General features: G+C 41.8%; 1 protein-coding gene across 3 annotated transcripts in view; it reads right to left on the reverse strand.

Moving 5' to 3' along the window:
• Positions 1–23,613, reverse strand: part of GLI3 (GLI family zinc finger 3) — a 274,024-nt gene that overhangs the window by 110,373 nt on the left and 140,038 nt on the right. For all 3 annotated transcript variants that reach the window (XM_079785986.1, XM_079785988.1, XM_079785987.1), the window contains exon 4: positions 9,328–9,433. In XM_079785986.1, the coding sequence (XP_079642112.1) occupies positions 9,328–9,433 (106 nt within the window). The remainder of the gene's footprint in view (positions 1–9,327; positions 9,434–23,613) is intronic.

Consider the following 23,613-nt stretch of genomic DNA (forward strand, 5'->3'; position numbering starts at 1 on the left):
AGGTCTAATTTTGATTCATTCACACCGGACTACTATTGTGTTGGCTATTGTCCTTTTTTTAGAAAGATTGGGTAAATTTTTTTTAAATTAATTTCATGAAGAGGGAGATAGGGACAGAAACATCAATGCTGAGAGAGAATCATTCACTGGCTACCTCCACACGTCCCCTACTGGGGATCCAGCCTGCAACCTGGGCATGTGCCCTGACCAGGAATCAAACCAGGACCTCTTGGCTCATGGGTGAATGCTCAACCACTGAGCTATACCGGCCAAGTTGTTGTCATTTTTTTTTAATTTGAAAATCTAAGGTAAGTCAGTGCCCCTGACTAAATAGTCAGATATTGCATATTTCTTGTGGCATATGAGTTGAAAGTCATTAGCCTAACTCATTCCCAGGTGGTAGCATACATACGCTAAACCCAGTGATCTCTTAATGCTCTGAATTAAGGTAACTGACCGTAGGCAGAGTTCTTATTACCTGGGGGTGACTGGGGCCCATAGGCTCTCTGGGAACAGTTTGCAGGTATGACTAGCACTGAAGGACTCTCACTGGCAAACCTTTAAAAGATCGCAACTGTACACAGAACTCATTCTGGGATTAATTTAGATCTTTGGACAGAGTCTAAGCTTCCTATTGCATATAGTGGTCCCAACTGAGCACTTTGTAATGGATCTGTAATCTCTCTGTAGCTGTATGAGAAGGTTTTAAATATCTATAACTTATAAACATGTGAGATGAGGCATGACTCACAGTATTAGGTGATTGGCTTTTAGAAAAATGTACAGCTTTAGGTTACAGACCTGTATTTGTTTTGCTCATTACTGGAAATGCTCTTTCATGCCTTAAGGCAGTTCCTGACCTCCCCTTCTTACTTTTCTCTGTATTCTTTTCTCCCTACTTTGTGAGTACACAGTGTGTGTGTGTGTGTGTGTGTGTGTGTGTGTGTGTGTGTGTGTGTGTGTGGTGTAAAGAGAAAGAAGAGAGGCAGAGGTACAGTGAGAGGCAGAGGTACAGTATACAGATACAGCATTATACATGATGTTTTTGAGCATCAGAGCTATAAGAAAATTGATGCAATGCCACCAATTCCGATAGGAATTACAGGAGATAAACAAAGGACCCATAAGCCATTTAACTTGTTAAATTTTATCCAACTGCAATATACTGATGCCCATTATTGTTCTGGTATTTCTTTTGCAAAGATCACAACAAAACTAAAAATGGTCAAGATTTCTTTCCAAATATCCTTTCAATACAGTTAGCGAGAAATATTCTGCAAAAACATCCCTACCTTAGGACTGAGAGGATGGCTTTCAAAACCGACCTTCCTCCTGCTATTTCCTTTGATTGTACTTAGTTTCTGGATCACCAGAGATGCAAAACTCTAGCTAATATGTTACTTAGGATTCAAAAAGTAAGCAGGCAGTTTCCTAGAAACAAATCTGCTGGGATTTTATTTTTTGATGTATGAATTTCACTGTGGGCAGGGGTAGGGATGCAACAACAAACAGGAATGAATGACAGGCAGGCCTGAGTCCCTGGCCTTTGTTCCCCTGGGGAAAGGTCTGAAATGAACTCGGCATGCTGTGCGGCTATAGGAAATGGCATGTCTTTGTTTAGGTGGAAAAAGCGGGCTCTGTTACCTAAGTGAAGGAGAGCTGGCCACATAAGATGAGCTGCAGGCAGCTTCGCTTGGGTGGCAGTCATCACATAAACCAACCTGAAAGTATCTCCCCGTTGGGGCAAATTCTGTTAAAGTTCAATTTTTTTCCAAACACATATTTTGAAAAATAAATAAAAATGATGGCAGTAAACTCCTGCTTTCTCTGAAGCCAGGCTTACCATGAGTGGAAGCATTGTACTCAAAGAAAAAAGTCTGTTACAGGCCAGTACCTCCCAGGCACCCGCAACAGGTTTGACAGCAGGCTCTATAGAGCCCACGGCTTCCGGCTCAGTGCCCCTGAATACCTTCAGTCACTATCTGCTCCCGGCCCGACTCTGAGCGCTGCACAAAGAACACTGAAATTTTAGCCAAGAAACTGGCGCTCAGACTCCGAGTGTGCACTGTAATTAGGGCCTTCTTTATCTGCAACCGGTGACCAAATTCATTATTTCAGTCATTAGAAATATTGCAAAATAGAAATAAGCATTATGTCCTTTGAGTCTGATTTATTGCATGTTTCTTATTGCAAAATAAAGTGTGTATAGCTTGATCCGGATCAATGTGGCCAGCTCATTACAATGTTTGAAGTTTAGAAATTGTATCTCACCCACATTTGCATACTTGCACGGCAAACTAGGGATGTAAATCATCTAAGGTGGTTCTTAAAAAGTAAGCAGGACTTACACTTTTTTCAGTTTATCACGAGAAGCAATAACCAAAATAAGACATGTTCTTTTTTCGAGCTGATATAATATGCAATGAAAATGCTGGGAAATAATAGTAAGAGAGCTTAAAAGTAGAAAGTATAATAAAAATAAAAAGGCAATTGCTTATCAGAAAGAAAAATAAAGCAGAGTAAGGGCAATAAAGAGCAGGCTGGAAAGGGGGTGTTACCTTAGGTTAGGGGATGGCAAACACTTTAGGCGTTGGGGGCCATATTCTCTGTGTGTCAGCTACTCTGCCCTTGATTGCTAAGGCTGCCGTGGACAGTAGTGAACAAGTGGCAATCACTGCGTTCCAATAAAACTTCACTAACAAAAACAGGCCATGGGGGGATAGGGTGCATAGGCCATAGTTTGCCAACCCGTGTTCGTTAGATGGTTCTTCATAGAAGACCTCTCAGGTACGGAGACCTGTGTGTAGGGAAGTGTATTAAGTGAGGGAGCAAGCTATGGGTATCTGAGGGAAGAAGGTTCTAGGGAGCTGCACGCTGTGATCTAGTCCAACACAGCTTGCAATCTACTGAGTAAACGGCTATAATCACCGATCTCTATTTACCCATGTTTTAACATGGTTGTCTCAAATGTGATTAAGTATTGCTCAATATTCTACCAAGTCGACGAATCACAAGTTATCAAACCATTCCCTGTAACAACTGGTTACGTAAATTGTCCAGGTATTTGGTGTCACAAATTCTACAGCAGCAAACATGGTTGTATGTCGGATTGCTTGGCTACAGAAAGGCTTATTCGTTCAAAAGGCTTTTTACAGCTCTTCTCCACACTGCCATACTCATACACACCTTAGACATTTGCAGAAGATAATGACAGCCACCAACACAGAAAACTTCATCTAGTGTGTTTTTAGGATCCTTTGTGCTCACCCAGGAAGTAGGAACCAGAGCAGCAAAGTCAGCAATGCTCATTTTCACGAGCAGAACTTGAAAGTCAAAAGCAAGAAGTATAGCACCTGATGTCTGGGTTAAAATAATGCACGATCTACTCCTAAGCTATGGAACCTCTCTGTATCAGGATCTCCATTTCTTCAAAATGAGGTTAGTAATAACAACTCCATCACAGGGTTGCTGAAACTGCTACATAATTATGTGAAGTCTCTAAAACTGTGCCCAGACCATGGTTAAGTACTCAAAAACATCACATTACAGTTATGGTCATTATTCTTTTTTCGGGTGAATTGTCTGTTTATTTTTATTTTCCCTTATCTTTGAAATTCTGTTATTCTTCTTAAGTTGTCCATTCAAGATTGCTATTTTCATCTATTCTATTTCCATGTGAAGGGCATGGAGAGCAGCAATAGATGTACATTAAATAGTACCCTACTTTATGTTCAGTAACTGATTTAATATTTGCCAGTGGATTGTATCTGACCTTTAATATTATTTTAAGTAGTAATCAAGCTTTTGATTTTGAGTATTAAGTCTGCTAGCTTTGTTGGCATAAGAGGACACATTCTAACAAAAGTAAGCAACAAATAAGATGATGACGGTCCTCCTGCAGTAGCCTAAGAAACAATAGCCCATTATCATCACTGAAAATAATATTTATTTAGGAACTACTATGTGTAAGACATGGACTTGGCCTAGTAAATGCAAAGAAATACAGTCTTGTCATTGCCCTCAAGAGATATAATTATAATCTAGTTCATTCTTTTCTTTTTTTGAGGAAGGGGTAGGGGGAGATGGGTTTACACAGTGTTCGGTTACAGTATTCGATGTAATCTGATATATCATTACACTATACCAGCCTTACACTATACCAGCCTTAATAATGTTTATGGCAGAGCACAAACACTGGAGGGGGGGGAAAGAAATTTCCTTTGTTAATTTTAAGTTGCACTATTAAAATATGTCAAACTCGTTATGCCCCCAAATACACATAGAAGGTTCTGCTCACCTCTGCATGTTACTGGAGGCTTTCTGGGAATGGAAAGAATGAAATCACTATTATGCATTATGGGACCATCACAAAGTTTTAAGTAAGGGCCTAGATTGAAGGCTATTTTTTAATATATATTATATGAGCTCCCAAAATCACAGTACCTAGTACATGGAAGATGCTGAATTCAGGGAGGGAGGGAAAAAAAGAGGGTGAGAACCGAGTAGTAGCCCTGGCTATCTACTTACCCTTTCTCTCTCTGAGCTTTTACCATAATGATACATCTTTTCTTAGAGCTTTTTCTCTCTGGAAAAAAAAATGTATTTATTCATGCTCCAAAATTGCCACTCATCTCCCTGCTCTCATTTCTGAAAGGCAGCCATAATCATGGGGGAGAAGCCTTACCAGTTCCAATGCGCTCTATTTCACTGCTAATATTAATGACCTTCCGTGTACTGAGCCCTCTCCCCAGGCGCCAGGATGTGAACGGCTTTTAGTAGGGAGAACAGCTCTTACTTCGGTGGAATAATGTCAGTGAGTCAGGCAGCCTTGGAAAGAGCCACATTGACTCAACTAAGAGGAAAAGGAGCCGCCAAGTAGAACAGAATATGAGCGCTCATTCCCCCGAGAGAGAAACGACGAGGCTGGTTTTCCACAGTGAATTAGTAGAGTGGATGGTGACATGCGACAGCCGCCTGTGGGTGCTGGCTTTGGATGCAACTTGGGGTGCGGTGCTCTTCACATCCACAGCCTGAGACGAGGGCAGCCCTCAGCTCACCTGGTGAGGTCTGTGGGGCTTGAATGTCTGTAATGGATCAGTAACTAAGGAATCTGCTTTGGAAAATGAATTGCAGAGCTCAGATGAAGAAAATGGACAGGCTGAAATTCAATTCATATTGGTCCATAAATACGAAAAGTTTAAGTCAAAAGGTTGTAGATAAAATATTTTAACCCCAAGAAAAAAATCCCAAATGAATGTCGAATTTAAAACTTTATTTTGGTGTTTCTACAAATGCATTAAAAGAAGCATGCTTACATGAGTACTAACAGTATGTTTTAAAAAACACACACTCAAAATGCAAAAGAAAGAACACTTTCTTTATTAGTGTGAAAGCAGTCATTTGAAAATAAATCTGTATTCTGGGGGAGGGGATATAATATTCCAACTGCCTAAATTTCCAAATAATTTTTTAAAACAAATAGTAATTTCTAGCCTACAGCATCATCCATTCCCATAAAATACAATACTGCCTCCTGGAATTCTGCAAGGAAAAGCCCTGGTATAAACAAAACAAAGTATGGTATACAGAGCAGGCAAAGAAGTAAATATTCACATAAAGTGACTGCTTTGACTATGTGAATTTGATTCGTTTTCTGTCTATGCTCCAAATAATCTCAGTAATATAATAAAATGTATTCACTAAGATTTTTTCTAAAACACTGGTATTTTTTTTCTATGTGGCTTAATAAAGCATCAAATCTGTGGTCAAAAGCAAGTAATTTGAGAGAGCATAAGTCCTGGTGAATTGAGTGGAGAATTTTCCAAAAAAAAAAAAGAGAAAGTTCTTCATATCCAGTGTATCCTAATTTTCAAACCACTTAAATTAAATAAACATAATGCAGGAATTGTACATTTTATGTGACAATCTTTATGTGACAACTCAGGGAAAGATAATACTCCATGTCCTACTTATAAATTCTTAGTCTAAATTCATGATTTTAGTTGAGAAAGGAAATACCAATAAATTCTAATATTATTGTCAGTACTGTATTTGAAAAAAAAAATTAAGACTCTATACGCTTATCTACACTGCCTCACCATAAATGGTGAAATAACACTGAGAGTAAGTAGAGTAATCTAAAGACATTCCATTTAACACACTGGGTTCTTTAATACAAACTGACATATTTCTGCACATATTTATAAGGCTTGATGGCCATTATTAGGCTGTAACTGCAGTTGTTCTAACACCTAATAAGCCATGGTTGAAAAAACAAAGGCAGGTTAATTTGTGATTTCCTCGACTCATTCAGAGGCAAATTAAGTGTCAAACAGCTAATACAGAACATATTTCACTTTATGAGATTTTAATTTAATTCTGCACAGTATCGCTGATGCCTTAATATAGGGTGGTTTATCTAAAAATAAGAGCAATTTATAAACCTCTTTCAATAGAATCTTTAATGATAATATATGATAGCATAATTATTGCAGGGCCTGCCATCCCTCCTAACAGAGGTCTGCGAGCATTTCAATCAGCAACACAAACCCTGTCTTCAAGACTTATAATTGACATTTTAAAGTTGGCACCAGAAGAACAATTCTGTGTACAAAATAATGAGAATACTCGCAAATTTTGTCTTCTTATAATTACAAATATTTATTCTAACAGCTTATAGTAAGCTCACCCGGTCTCGTTTTCTATAATACTAGAGGCCCGGTGCACGACATTCGTGCACTTGAGGTGGGGGAGGGTCCCTCAGCCCGGCCTGCGCCCTTTTGCAGTTTGGGAGCCCTTGGGGGATGTCCGACTGACAGCTTAGGCCCGTTCCCCATGGGCGGCACTCCCTCTGAGGGAGTGCACTGACCACCAGGGGGCAGGCGCTCAACACAGGAGCTGCCCCCTGGTGGTCAGTGCACATCATAGCAACCGGTCGTTCCGCTGTTCGGTCGATTTGCATATTACCCTTTTATTATATAGGATAATTCTACAGCACGCATTTTGAACTTCAAGAATCCGATTCAAGATCTGCGACTGCTCATCCGCTGTTTCCCTGAATGGACAGCGTGGGTGTCTCCTGAGCACCTTTTACAAAGTACCTGGCGGAGCCCACAAAACTAACAGGGACAGTGACCACTACACAATAACTGACCAGGCAAGAGGCTCCGCGCTACAAGAAAGGCACACACGAGGTGCTGTGAGGAACAGCCAGCAAAGGGTGGGGAGTTTAAGCAGGCCCTTGCCATGCAGAGCCAGAAGGCCACTGAGGGCCAAGCAGAGACAATGTCGTATAATAGAGGCACAGAGGTGTGGTTGGCACTAGCGTCCCAGAGCCTACTTCGTAAACTCAGTGTCTCCACCCAGGACCCTGCCAGGAGGCCAGAGACCCAGGCTCCCCCCACGCGTTTCGCTCCCAGTGCGGACATTTCCTCTCAGAACCTTCCAGGTCTTCTCCTTTGAGGCTCAGTATTAGTTGTCTGCCTTACGTTATGAACCTTTGGAGGACAATTTAGCCAACTGCTGCTAAAGTATCCTAAAGCTTGGCTGGAAAAGAAGGAAGTACTAACATCTGTAAAAATCCCCGTTCACCAGTCATATCTGAAATGCAACCCCGTCCCCCAGGATTTTCCAAACTCAACCTAAGTTATCGTGTGGTGTTTTTATCACTAGCGAGCTAACACTGTAGGCGCAGCAATCGGGGCCCAGGGCACAGAGTGTGGACTATCTGAGGGCTTGCTATTGTTATATTCTGCCAAAGAACCCATACCTGGGATTTTATTGATAAATTCATATTTGGATTTAATTACAAGGCAAGCCATAATGGACCCAGAGGAACCAGTTCATTCAATCACATAGACTCGTGTTTTTAAATTTTTCTATAACATGATTTTGAAAGAGTGAAAAAAACTCCGAAATTCCACAGAAAATCTGATTTAAATTACTACATCACTGCAGAGACTGTAGAGTCTGGGAGAATCAGCCATGCAAAGCCTCTGTGTAACGGGTGAATTACACTGCAGGTTTAAGCCTGAATTTGGAATTTCCTTCCCTTTGTAAGGGCATTTTAAATTGGCTGCTTGGTTTTATTTGAGTGTATATCTAGCAAGCTTCAGAACCCTGGAAATGCTTATGTTCCAGTGAAAAGTGAGAAAAAAGTCACAAGTTTCTGTGTTTTCTCTCTATAAATACTCACTTCTCCTATAATGCTTATAGAAGTCTGCAACACAGATTTATTACTTACCTCCAGGCAAATCTGCTCTGAAATTACAATTTAGCAATGGAGGACGGATCCAAAAAGCAGTTGGTAAAATATTATATGTGTACTTGGGCACATAGTTAGGGTTGTTAATATCAATTAATTCTGTTCACAGAGGAGGACTTGTTTTAAAACAACCTCATTTTTCTTTGGCATATATGTAATTACACAGCTGTAACTAATAGCCAGGGAGATGCAATCTACCATCTAAATAACCAGCATTATTCTTCAAAGTATTATTTGTGCTTTTCTAACTTTACTGTCTCAGAATGAAGGGTGATTACATATAACTAAATGTGTGTGTATGTCTGCGTGTATGTATCCATTTCTAAAGGGCAGCCCTTCCCAGAACATGGTTCTAGTTATCTGGACAGTACTAAAAACACATACATACACAATACATACAACACACACACATACGCACATACATTTTAGTTTGTAAGTCTACTATTTCTTTTCCCCCAAACTGAGTAAGATAATATTTATTTCCACAAGATTTTCTTCTTCCTTTTCTAATGTATGTTATCACCACCATTCTTTCCTTTTATCTTTGTGTAAACCATGTGCTCAATCACATTTGCCATTTTGTTTGGGTGACATTCCCATCAATCAAGTGACTATTGGTATACACACCACAGGGGCTATGAAATTTACCATAGAAATTTCATTACGATTCATGTGATCTCTGGGACAAGACTTTCACATAACAGAAAGTTTAGCACGAAAAACTTAAAAGGCATTCTCAACCAAATACATATTCTGTGTGGTATCCTCCATTAGTCCTCTACGTTTTAATTTAGTATTTACAGCCCACAGAACACACATCACCAAACTAGATAGGAATTACTTGCCCGCTACCTAGTATGTAGTACGACGGGCATTTTTCAGGACACATTGAGATTCGTCTCAGTGGGTCCAGGAATAGATAGGCTTGCTATATTTCAAAAGTAAACCCTATACGTCTATCACATCTTTCACGCCCAATAGCCATGCTGAAAACGAAAGGTCCAGAGAGAGTAGAAGCTGGTATTTTGTTCTGTTTCATTACTGGGTACGGTTTTAATACTTACACATGCAGTGGAGGAATCGGAGACGGATCATAATGGTAACGCCCCTCATGATGTCTGGCATCGATTGGCACAGGAGGGTGGAATGCAGGAAACAGGTGAGGAGGGTCTGAAAAAGAAAGTCCGACCTATATGAAAAGAACACTTTGGAACAGAATTCCAACCCATGAAGCAATGCAGCTGTGCTGTCTTCATGATGTATGCTGAGCCTCCTTTAAGACTTTGTGGGAGAACTCTTTAAAGTGCATTATGAGGCTCCATAATGCAGAAGTATGACCAAGTCACTACCACCTGCAGCTGAGAAAGCAGAGCCTATGAATGAACCAAAGCCTACAGAGGAAAGCAGGAAGGAAAAGCAGCCGAGCCTACCCTGGAGGAAGGCTGGCCAGAACGGAAAGACTGGGCCACTGAATCAAAGGAAACAGATTACGAGACACTTATTTATTTCAAACTACTTTGTCAAGTGAATTTTAGGCCAAAATGAAATATAAATATTAGTTTCATTTATCCTATACCCATGATGCTTTTTAAGGGAAGGAGTCTATTCTAAAGTCCCTGCTGGAATCCATGGCATACACACAGCACCCCACATACATATATCACACACAACATACCCCCACACAAACGGCACATACCACACATACACCATGCATGCATACCACACAGACACATCTCATATACACATACAACGCACCACATACACAACACATACCCCCACACAAACCCCACATTCCACACCACACACAATACATGTCCCCCCATCCATCCCACTTCCACACACACCACAGATACACCACATACACAACACATACCCCCACACCCCTACACACAATCACCACATACCATAAAAACATTACACACATTTTTGTAATTTAAATGCATGCTCCCTTTCTTGGCCTGGGTTATGCCTCCACAGTCCTGACACTGGGGCAGCAAATCCATAGGTTGGTGGCAGAAATGCTACCTGGCCTTGCTGCAGGAGAGGAGCTGACCCCCTCAGACTTACAGTGGGTGGTTTGGGGCAAACTGAGGGCTTCCTACCTTTCGGCCCTAACTTTCACCTTGGCTCCAGACCAGCCTCCCATCTTGTTCTGCTCAGGCTTGGGGTTCACCGTTTCCTGGGTTCCTGTGTGCACACTTAACAATAGGTCCTCTACTCCCACTTACTTGTAGTAATCTATGCTAATGCCTGACAAATCTGGAAGTACTTTTTCCCCCCTAAATAGCGATTCACTGCAAAAACTGGAATTTTGCTACATTTTATCATTAGAACCGTGGGGGATATTTTGTAACTGACACTCCAGTTTTTACCAAGTTTCAAGAAGCAAAATAAAGAACTTCAAAACCTGGAGGTGTGCCTCCTGGGCTTTATATAAGCCTGATGTTACACCAAACAAGCCCGACTTGTTCTTCAATAGCGCCTTCCACACGCAGTGGGGCCTGCACACAGCCATCACGCTGCTGCTGCCCGTGAACTGGCAACACTCCCAGGAATTGCTGTGTACATCAATGTGCCTCCAAAGGGCTTTGAGCCACTTCCACAAATCTGAAGATCTGCCTAGACCTGAGGGTAGCAGGTGGTACAGGCAATTCCAAATGATGGTTGCAAGAAGCAACACAGAACCCTGAGGGCGGAGTGTGTGTGTTGGGTGATGGTGCTGTGCCAAACACAGAAAAGGGTGTAACCAGTACCTCACCCTCCTCCCTCCACCCCCAAGGAGCTCCGTAAGTCCCAGGGGAGGGCTAGTATGAGTGCCTGTGTGGTGAATTCAGGTGGTTCTCATTTTCCTTCCCATACATTTCTCTTTTCTAAATCTTCAACAAGCATCTTTTAGAATATTAACCTAACAAACTTTTTAAAAGGATATATTTTCTATTTTGTTAATTTATTTTGTTCTTTAGATTCCATATGTAAGTAAAATCATGTGAGATCTGACTTTCTCTGTCTGGCTTATTTCTTTTTTTTCTTCTTTTTTTTTATGACATTAAAATACCTTCATATGAAATCAACACATAAAATAGAAACAGACTCATAAATGCAGAGAACAGACTGATGGTTACCAGAGGGGAGAGGGTTTGGGGGTCTGGGTGGAAAAGGTGAAGGGTTTAAGAACTGCAAATTGGTAGTTACAAGATGCTCATAGGGATGTCAAGTACAGCATAGAGAAGGAATATAGTCAATAATATTGTAATAACTGTGTATGGTGCCAGGTGGGTACTTGAAATATTGGGGCGATCGCTTTGTAAAGGATATGATTATCTAATAACTATGCTAGACACCTCAATCTAATACAAAATAATACTAAATAGAAACTGTCACTGAAAGATAAAGTTTACAAAAATAAGTAAATAAAATTATGTCTTACTTCCCTTGTTTTGGACTTTGCCCTTCCTTTGGAAATCTAACAGTATGGTTATGAGAAGAAAAAAAAACAAACAAACAAACAAAAAAAAACGAGTGAAAAACTATTAACATAGCATAGATAGAATTCAATGTGGGAGATTCCACCAGATTTAGAACCTAGGAAACTTTGGTGGCTGGAAAAAGACCATTGTACTGAAAATGTCAATTACTCGCGGTATTTTGTGCTGCTTGTCAGATAAAGGGGTGATTCGGGGAAGGAAAGGAACCATCTTGGTGTGGTCCTATCATTGCTGCTGTGATATTAGGATGTGCAACAATGCTGGGATTCTACGGTGAGGGCTATGCTAACCACCCGATCACGTATCCCACACGTTACACATTTTATAGAGTTCATATGAAAAAAAGCAATCCTATTTTACATGCACCACTGAGGACTTACTATTAACAGGTGTCGGAGTTGGGTGTTTGGTCAGGGAAATCTGGGTAGTTGGTCGGCCAAGTTTAAAAGTTTATCCACCACGGTTGTCACAGGCCGCGCTCCACATAACTCAGAGCAGAATGTCCTACTTTATTTAACCATTTTCAATAAAAATCATTCATCCTTCTGAAAACAATGTAATATGAAGTGGAGCAATCTTTACCACTAGCTGGAAAGTCTGACACATCCCGCTCAGTGAATGTTTCCCGATTTTACATTTGGAAACAGGCCCAAGTGAATCCGATTCCAGTCTGGGGTCAGGTGCATGGCCAGGAGACGGCTCTTCCTCTTCCTTTCCTTTCAGCAGCCGCTGAGGAGGACACGCTTGCCTCCAGCAGACTTCAAACTTAACACATGCCATCTGCTCTTGGAAATCAGGGAATAAACCTGCTAGAACTGTGTGTAAAATAAGCATTCATAAGGTCTAACCCACCTCCGAAAGGCTTCTCCCCTGTACCATTTTATACGGCCGTTTTGAGGTAAATTGTGACAATTATGTCAAGAGTTGGAATATATTTTTATTTCCTTGTTTCTTCGCTCTTGGCTGTGTTCAGCCTGATTAAATTCTCTCCACCAAATAAGTGGGTATTAAGCTGTACCTGACTTTCTCTATGTGCATTATGACAAAGCACAAATCCACATTTTTCTCTTGTTTTTAAAATACATTTTTATTGACTTCAGAGAGGAAGGGAGAGGGAGAGAGAGACAGAAACATCAATGATGAGAGAGAATCATTGATCGGCTGCCTCCTGCACATCCCCTACTGGGGATCGAGCCTGCAACCTGGGCATGTGCCCTTGACCAGAATGGAACCCGGGACCCTTCAGTCTGCAGGCCGAAGCTCTATCCACTAAACCAAACCAGCTAGGGCCATATTTTTCAAATACACAGGGCTCAAAATGTGTGAATTAGTTCCACATTCAATATATGCCTCATAGATGCAGGAACTTACAGTCATTATCTGTTATATGAGTATTTATAATAAATTTACAGGGATTATGTGCATAGGAGTGAAGACAAACCTGTTATTCCTATAAAATCAAGAGTGTATACCCCAAGGAAATCTTACAATACTATCATGGATATTTAAAAGGCATTTCCATCTTTTAATTTTGAGAAATTATTCTAACGGGATTTTATTTCAACATCTCTGTCCTACCCTCTTTCCTTTTTTCAGGATGAAAGAGAAAATGACCAAGCACTGTAAAAGCACCTGAGAGGAAAATATAAAACAATTACTGCAGTCATTTCTCACTGTTGAGTGTGTTTTGTGAGTATAAAAGTTAATTCTGACTGAAAGTCTGTGATGCATCTTACAGCATTGTTTGCACAGTCTTTACTTATGTCCCAAGGAAATTTATGAATTCTGCATTCTGGAATTTGGTTAAGTAAACAACAAAAAGTTATGGTTATGATCTGACTTGGCCAAAGGCCTCTGGCTTTAGGTTTAAGAATTTTACTGTTTCTATTTATTTCCCTCTTGATTTAGTTTAAAATAACTTCTCCTGGACTGATAAAATCTACTCAAACAATTTACTTTATGTCATTTATCGGTGGGAATGACACCTCTTAACCCACTTTCTGCAAAAATGCAATGGAACACCTCATCCAAGTAAAGACCTGCTTGGCCATAACGTAACAGGATAAACAAAGAGTAAAACGCAGAATGGGGACGTCCTTTCGTATCACATAACAATAAGCCTAAGAAAAAGAAGAAGAAAGACAGAAAAAAGCCTGATCCTCACACCCTGAATGCTTCCCTTGCATCTTGGTCTGTCGTTTCTATCTGGAAGATCAGCCGCATACTCCATCACGGGCCCAAGAAACTGTCCAAAAAAACCCATATGACAAGAGCAGGCCCACGTCGCCAGCAGCCACCATAATTATCCACCTCATGGTTTATTATTTACACATGAGCAGCGCAGCTGTGGCGCATCATAACTCAAGTGTATGTGTAATAAGTCACGGCACCGCAGCCATCTCCTGTTCTGGCCCTTGACAAAACACCACATGATGACTTTTCCAAACTCCAGTTAAAACTGCTGAAGCAGAAGGAAGTGCCACTAAACCTAGCTACCTCCTATTTATCATACAATTTCCTGACTGATGGTTCCACAAACCAGCTGCTAAGTGCTGTGTACTCTACTGTCAGCAAACTAACGTGCTAAATGGAAGACAGGGAGAATAATGTGCAGAACTGGTGAAATCAATTTTACTGAGGGAATTAAAATTCTACCAGGTGGGGGTGAGTCTGTGGAGCAGTGGTAACCAGTCAACTGTACATGCTTATGGTTGCAAAGATGATTTATTACAGTCTTGCAAGAGGCTTGACTATTGGACCAAGTTCCTCTGTACTAAACTGAGATTTCTGAAGAGCGCATATTATCCGAGGCTTGAGCAGAATAGTCTAAACCCTATAAATCCGTAATGGGCTTGATACCTGTTTAAATTGAAATGCATAGTAAAAATATTTGTGCTGGGTCCAGTTGTCAGTGTTCGATTTCATGCTGCCTGTCGTCGTGCTGAGCATTAAGGATCTCGTTAGGAATCAGAGGCATTGATTTTTAGGTCTCTTCACAACAGCCTGGGTTGATCATAAAACCTGTAGCCAGCGGAAGACACTTGGAGATTTATCTTCAGTTGCATCATTCTCTCAAGAAATAGTTTTAGTTCCTCAGGCTATAAGATCTGTTGGATGCCACTCTGGGACAGTCTTTTAAGGTTTGAAATTTACATACAAATATTGTAGATTAAAAAAGAGAGATCAAAGTCGGCTAAGTAAGTGCCCTGAAGGAGTAATGCTCGAAATGATACTTGAGTGGCCTTCAAGTGCACAGGAAATAACACAGGAGAAGCCACAAGAGTAAACTGCCTGGCGTGCACAAGTCCTCCTGGCTTATTTAAATACTGAAGTTATCTATACACTGACTTTGGAGTTTATTCTAGACCAGAGCTAGAGATTATTTTTCCTGTCATCAGGGTCAGCCCTGCCTGTAATAATGTCCAGTTCTCACAAATTCACTTACTTGCCTGTCATCACTAGAAACATTAAAACCCCTTGTGGTCAACATCCACTACGCTAAAACCAAAATTATTATCCAAAATCTATCAAATGAGAGGCCTCAAGTGGTAGAGGAGGGGTACAAAGAGGGAGACCATCATCACCCCAATGAGAGGGTGGAGCGGTACCCCAGGCCTCTCCAGGCCTTGGGTATTTCTAGTCATCACCTTGGCACCTGCAAGACTTTTTCCAGGGATCAGTGGCTTAAGGGAGTTATCACCATGTGGACTGACTCCAACATCCAAACTACCTACCTACCTACCTACCTCACACATCCTGTCTGCAGACAGGAATATGCCTATGGACAGCACTGAGCCAGAAAGAGCTGATCTAGCCCAGGAATGCCTGACCCAACATTGTCTACAGCAACAAGGCAGTCTGTGGCCCTCCTGGTCGGTTCCTAGCAGACACTGAGGAGTGGCACCTCACAGGGACCAGCTATATGGACTTGCTGGGCACCCTGGTGGAATCACCCCATGGAACACCTCATGTTCTTACAGGCATGTTGTATAGAGTTAGAAAAAAAAAAAACTATGGAAAAAATATCCATGGGTGAGGATTAACAGAAGAAAAAACAGCATGGATGGACCAGATTATGATGCTCAGTGAAACAAGCCAATCAGAGAAAGACAAATACCATATAATCTCACTTATGTGTAGAATCTAATGAACAAAATAAACTGATGAACAAAATAGAAACAGAGGCCCTGGTTGAGCGTCGTCCCATGCACCAAGAGGTCGCTGGTTTGATTCCCAGTTAGGGCACATGCCCACGTTATAGACTCAATCCCCAGTCCCTTGCAGGAGGCAGCTGATCAGTGTTTCTCTCTCATCAATGTTTCTCTCTCTCTCTCTCTTTCCCCCACTCCCTTCCTCTCTCTCTCAAATTAATAAAAACATATTTTTAAATAATAAATAAAAAACAGAAACAGATGCATTAATACATGAAATAGACTGACAGCTATCAGATTGAAGGGGGTTGGGGGAGTGGATGAGGGAAGGTGAGGTGGTTAGCCAAAAAACATATATATACATAACACAGACACAGACAACAGTACCGTGAGAGCCAGAAGGCAAGGCGGGTAGAGACTATGGGGAGGTGGTCAAAAGCGGGGAATAATGGGGTGGAAAGAGATTTTGTTTGGGGTGATGGGGGTACAATGCGGTATGCAGATGATGTTTTATTAAGTTGTACACTTGAAACCAGTTTGGTTTTGTGAACCAATGTCACTCCAATAAATTCAGTTTTTAAAAAATCTATTGGCCCGTCCAGTGTGGCTCAGTACTTGAGCATGGACCCAAGAACCAAGAGGTCACTGGTTCGTTTCTCGGTCAGGGCACAGGCCAGGGTCGCGGGCTCCATCCCCAATAGGGGGTGTCCAGGAGGCAGCCGATCGATGAAATTTCTCTCTCACAGATGTTTCTATCTCTCTATCCCTCTCCCTTCCTCTCTCTCTAAAAAATCAATAAAAAACATTTTTTAAAAATCTATTGTTTGTCATTTTATACCATGCAGAGCCTTAACTTGGAGAGCATATGTTATGGGAGCATCCACAAACTACTGTGCACAGGTCTGTTTTGGCAAGTAAGTTTTTATTGGAACACACGTGTGGTCTTTTGTTCACCAGCTGCCTCTGGCTGCTTTTGCACTGCACTAGCAGAGTAGGCCAGTTGCAACAGAAAACAAAACCCACATTTACTCTCTGCCCTTTACAGAAAACTGTTTGACAGACCCTGTCCTAGCATACCACAGTACAGTGATTTTTCTGAAATTTTCACATTTCAGAAAAACCACATATCAATTTTTCCTTATCAATATGTAGCTTTTTAGTGATAACACTATATGTGTAGAAAATTTATATGCCATTTTGTGTGACTTAAGAATATCATTATAGAGCCCTGACCAGTTTGGCTCAGTGGATGGAGCGTCGGTCTGCGGACTGAGGGGTCCCAGGTTCGATTCCGGTCAAGGGCATATGCCTTGGTTGTGGGCACATCCCCAGTGGGGGGTGTGCAGGAGGCAGCTGATCGATGTTTCTGGCTCTCTATCCCTCTCCCTTCCTCTCTGTGAAAAATCAATAAAATACATTAAAAAAAAAAAAGAATATCATTATAGAAATATCCGTATTAGTAATTATTCAGAAAAGGGACTTTTATTTTGTGATTTTAGCAAAACATATCCTAAATAAATTCTAAGATAAGAATGATAATAGTTGAAATTGACTATGAATCTAGCAAATAATGGCAATAATCAATTAACATTTGCAAGTTTTAGTTTCCTTATAACTTAAGTAACACATACACAGTTACATAGCAAGCTAATTACCAACAAAAACTATGCTATTTCTAAAAACCCAGTAAATTTTTAGTTCTGGCAACTGCCTGACATTCCCGACTCGGTGGGCATTCCCCACTACTCAAAGAGCCATCTTGCTATCATTTCTTCTGTGCAAGTCTGTGGGCATATTAAATTCATTTAATTAATATTTTAGACCTAAATGCTAACCCAGCACAATAGTTTTGTCACACCACAACTCATCTACGTTATGCTCCTTAACAAATATAAATATGCATTTCCACAAGAAAATGGCAAACAGCCCTTTGCAAATGAACTGGCAAAACAAATCTCTGTCTTTACCACCTCAAATATGTCCTGGGTAGTGAACAAACAATTGATGGCTCCCTGTTCTGGTCCCTTCTAACTTCTTTTATCAGAAGTCTTTGCATGTTTCTCAGTGAAAAATCACAGCCATTGAGTTCCCGGTGGCAGAAATAGACCACGTCTACCCACTGACTGACTACGAAATCCTTCCATCCACAGTCTGTGGAATATATCTCGCTTATGATCACAAATATATGCACCCATGACATCTTTGTTCTTTCTGGCTTCCCTGCCAGGATAAGAAAGAAAAAAATCAACAGGGGGAAAGAAGAAATAAGATGTTTACAGCCATTATACCTGAACTACAGAACTCTCCAAGGGAAATCACATGAACAATACAAATCCATTACTTTTAAATATACTAATGGTGTATTTTCTGTGATAATAAGTAACCTTGGAAATTAAAAAGGTGGAACTAGGATAACAAATTCTTATATCTATAATCATATTTTTGTACATCACAATTCAAAATCTAAATTCATCGTTCCAAAACTATACATTAGGGTCCGTAATGTTGATTAAATGAAAGCAGAGCATGAAATGTTTCCAGGAAAAGCACAGTTCAGATTTAAAAGTATCTCACATTTAACTACAAAAGCCTGGGAGACACATTAGACTCAGAAGTTGCATGGTTTAGTTAGTAAACTAACCATTAATCAACAAAGATGAAGTCTAGAAATTGTATCCTATCCAAAATAAATCTATTCAAAGAGCCTCCAATTTTTTTTTAATTTTGCAAAATTAGATAGTGCAATGTGAAAGCAAAAGGATACAAAGCTTTACGTTTTATAAAGCTCATGTACATTACCTCATGGGATCTTCTTGACAACCCAAAAATCATAATTTTCAACGATTTATTATTATTCTCCTAAGTCTTATTTCTCTTTATTTCCTATATTACAACAATCCTGAGAACTAAGAAGGGAAAATTCTATCATCTGCTCAGAAAAGCTAAATGATCTTCCCAAAGTTGCATAAACCAGGTGGCACTCCTAATGCAATCCCTGTCAAGGGGCATATTCCAGGCATAAGTAACAGAGCCCCACCTCCATCTCAGTTCTGCTTCTGCAGCAGTAGCACGCACGCAGGCCACGTGATGGAGACTGACGGGGCTGAGGCTCAGAGCAACAGGGGAGTTCACGTTTGTCTTGAGAGTTCCTCAGCAGAGAATCAGAGAGCCACTCATTCAAGTCCACCTTGGAAAATATTTCAAAGGCACTGGAAAACCAGCAGTGATCATTAAGTGTGCTTGTTGGCGTTATTTTTATAGCCAATCAGCAATGAATAAGGCACATATTCATTCCACTCAAAATCTGATGAGAAACTGTTAGAGTGTAGGTTAGTAAGTCTCTCCCCTTCCATCTCCACCATCTACCCTATTTCTAGTTCCTGCCCATCAACAACTAAACGTCTTCCAAGGTTTTCCCCATTCGTAGTAATTAATATTTTTTAAAAACAATCATGAGTATAACTACAGTATCCCCTTTATCCTCAGTGGTTATATCCCAAGACCCCCAGTGAATGCCTGAAACCACAGATCATACAGAACCCTACACATAGTGTATTGTGTTTTTTCCTATTCATACATACAAATAACATTTAATTTACAAATGAGGTACAATAAGAGATGAACAAGGATAACTAATAATAAAATAGGACAACTATAACGTGAGAAAAATGTTATGCGAATGTGGTCTCTCTCTTACACTATCTTACAGCTTTGTGCCTCCAGAAAGCATGGATACGCAAGGCAAAGAGCGGCTTACACTGCCGGTGAGATGGAGCCCAATGGCGCGAGATTTCATCACGCTACTCAGGACAGTGTGCAATTTAAACCTTATCTATTGTTTATTTGGGGAATTTCCCATTTAATATTTTACAACGGTGGGTAACTGAAACTGTGGAAAGCAAACCTCAGTTAAAGGGGGCCTACTGTACCATTCACTGAGTACTTTACTGCTGAACACTTTAAACCTTTCTGGGATAATTTATTTCTTCCTACAACGGTAGGGAGCAAGCGCACTAAGAGGATGCCCATTGTTCTGGACAAGGGAACTGATTAAGGGCCCCATTCAATGAACTGTGGGGAGAGTGGCAAGCTGGTGTCTTTTTCTCTTCAAAGCAAGCACTCTTAGACACGCTACTTCTTACCATGACGCTGTCAAAGTACCGGCATTTTATCATTTCTTATCTAAACTACATTCTCTAGACTTACATCCCTAAAACCTAGACTTGACTATGTCCTTCCCTGCTCTCAAAATGTGCAGTGGCCCAGGACAGTCTTCCCTGTCCAGCCCAACAACTTATCATGGCATTCAAGGCCCCCAACAACCTAGCTGCATCCGGGATACTGCGGTTGGAGAGTCAGTGCTATTCGTTGTTATGGCTTAGGTTGTCCCCTCAGTAAAAACAAAGTCCCTCTTACCCAAGTGCAACTCTGTCTTCAAGACTCAGAAAATGCCACCCCATAAGCCAAGGCTCCCTAAGGCCCTGGGGGAATACTTGCTCCTTCCTCCCCTCTCCATCATTTGGGTTATGGAGGCCCGCCAAGAACAACTTGTGGAACTCTATTTGCAACCACACTGTGTCCTCCACATCTCCTCTCTCGCTAGACTAAGTTTACTGAGGGCCCTGTGTCCCTACTTAGGCACGTTCCCTCAAACAAATACCTGTTTACACAATACAGATGGTGCCCAACTTGACTTACGATGGTTTGACTTAAGATTTCCAATTTTATGATGGTGCAAAAGTGATACAGTAGAAAATGGCTAGGCTAAGCTATGGTGGTTTGGTAGGTTAAGTGTATTAAATGCATTTCAAGTTATAATATTTTCAACTTACAATGGGTTTAGAAGGTATAATCCCATCATAAGACAAGTAGCATATGCACTGAGCTGTAAGCAGATAACACACATGAAAAACGAATTCTCGCCATGTTCCACTAACATGCCAGGCAATGTGGTGACAAACCCCTGGCCTGGCACATGGTCAGATCAGAACTGTCTCCTCTCCCTCCCACACTACCTGGGGTATGAAGGCAGAAGAGGCTCAGTTATCCCTGAACACCCTCTAGGAACTCAAATCAATGTTTACCATAAGAAGGTGGAGGAGGAAGAATAACAAGAAAGGAAACAGGCCATGCAATGGCAAAAGTGGACCAGGCCAGCCTCGCCCAGGGACTGCAGGACTTCCATATACCTAACGGGCCTCCAACAACAGCCAAAACCAGGGACACCAAAGGGAGGCCCAACCTTCTCCTCAGAATTGTCCCTGTGCAGGTTTCCAGCGCATGCGAGGGCCAACTCCTAGCAGGTGCCTGAGCTGAATCGTAGCTCTGAAGTTCATTTTCTAGCCTTGCAAGGCTGCCTGCTTCCCGCTGGGCCACAAATCATTTCAGGTAGGCCTGCGAAGTCACCACCCCAGCCCACCCCGCCACCCCTAAGACAGGGCAGGCAGTGGTGGACACTCAGCAATAAGCTCCCCACCTTGGGCCTTTTCCTGGACAATGAATGTCCTTTCCCACCAAGGCAATGTGGATGCTCCAGTCAATTCAGGATGCTTAAGCAGGCTGCTAACACCCATATGGAAAAGGCTCTTTGACACCAAAGGTTGAAGGTCAAGAGTTTCAAAGCTCATGACAGAAATGACAGGGGCCCCCTCGCCTCCACTCCCCTTTTTTTGTCAATAACATCAAAGGCCCTGGCCTGTTCTTAATGCTATTATTGTGACGCCTTTAGAATCCATTGAAATTCCAGCACATTTATTACACACTGGGAGCACTGAAAGGCTCCATTTTCCTGTCCCTTAAACTCTGAATTCTCACTGTCTACGAAGCATCATGAAGCAGGGAAATACAAAGCTTTTAAGCAAAGTTTATTTTAAGCGCTCCTTCCACCATGGTTGTAAAGTAATAAAGCGCACAAAGTGATTCCCTTACAAGGATGAGCAAGGAAATCAGAGAGAAAGAATCTGCCATTGCTAAGGGAGGCAGAAATTTCCTTTACATTTCTTGGCTCATGAAGAATGCAAGTACCTAAACATTCCCCATTTTTCTTAGACTCCCCTTTTTTTGCAATCCTGCATTGGCCACTAGACACACATGTTATACACACCCGCCAAGACATTAGCCATGTGAGCGTGTATCACATGTTATCATTTGAGGGAAATAAGATTTCTGCTTCAGAATGGTGCTTTAATGGCCAGGTGTGGCCTTTGCACCTATGGACTCCCCACCATTAATGTGTGAGACGACCAAAGTGGGGAAACTCTCATTGCCTGAGACTTCCTCTGCTCCATCAAAAAAGTTCAGTTTAGCAAATTATTACCCTGATAGCACGGACCCAGAAAGGACAGAACTCAAAGAAAATAACTAAAACCTGTTTAAGTTTGTCATAATATCACATCTAAACTTTTCCCCCCCATACTGGAATGTGGGGCCCATCTGGCTGTGCTACCTGTCAGCCCCAGACATGCAGTGTCTCCCAACTTACTTGACCACCTCCCTCCCCACTGTCCATGCACAGTCCCCGGGCTGCAAGCCTCACACCTGTCCTCCATTCTGATGCTGCCCCACATGTTCCTTGTTATGCAGATAAAAAGCCTACTGCGGCCCACATGTTGGTCCAGAACTACCCAAAGCTCCACGCCTCAAAAGTTCACACTGTGATTCCTATCTTCTTGGCCACCCTTCCCTTTGCCACTATCTCATCTGACTTCCTAATCTTGACTCTTAGCCTAATTCCTTTTGGAATGCTGAATAACTTTCAGATTATCTCTAATCTGCTGTGCCTTAGAACATCTGTTCTCATGGTAATGCCCTTGGATGTCTAAACTATACTGCAGGCCAGGGAACCTCGCCCTGGGCCCTCAAGCTGTTGGCACAACAACCCACTCTGCCCACAGAGGACAGAGGCCAACTCATTCTCTCTACCCATCCATGTTTCCTACAGCTCAGGCAAGCTCAACTGCTCAGAAATATCCAAAAGGAATTCAAATGGCCAGCATTCTCCTTCAGGACAGGGAGGAATGATGGCTTTGGGGGGTCATCAACCCTAGCCTATTCATCTGGGCACTGCTGGGGACACTTCTTCCGAGAGGCCAATGATCCTGAGGCTACTTCCGCCGAGTAGGGGCTTTGAGTCTTCCAGCCATGCTTCCGGAGGACCAGGCTCTCCTACCCACTCCCCTGTGCCTCTGAGATGGCCTGTGCCCCGTCTGCTTCTATCCTATTCCTGCAGTGGCCCGTGACAGATATGCATCAGAGTGTGACCACATGGCTGGTTCTTCCCAAGACTTTCCACCAGCACTCGGCAGCTACCCACCTTGTCTAAAAAGGCCCAGACTCTCCCTGATCTCAATGTGATCATCACCTGGATCTTCTTCTCCCTCTCCCCAAAGTGACCCTGGTTTCTAGACCAACTGCATGGGACCCAGTCTTTACAAACTACACTTGGTAGATGTCTAAACTCTGTGATGTCCCTTTGCTCCCACAGACCCCTGAGGACAGAAAACATGGTGTACTTCTGGAGTCCCTATCTCCACCTGGTCCACCTGGGTCCACGGATAACTCTAGAAACTATGGCCTCAGTACATGGATGTGCATACCCAGGTAATAGCAGACACACCCTTACAGAGATAACCCCATGCTGCACTTTCTCAGTGAGCTTCCACTTGTCAGAGAATGAAGTCTAGACACATTTCTAAAAAGTAAAGCTACTTCTGAC

Source organism: Cnephaeus nilssonii (genome assembly GCF_951640355.1).
Source record: "Cnephaeus nilssonii genome assembly, chromosome: 12".
In the NCBI taxonomy this organism is placed as follows: Eukaryota; Metazoa; Chordata; class Mammalia; order Chiroptera; family Vespertilionidae; genus Cnephaeus; species Cnephaeus nilssonii.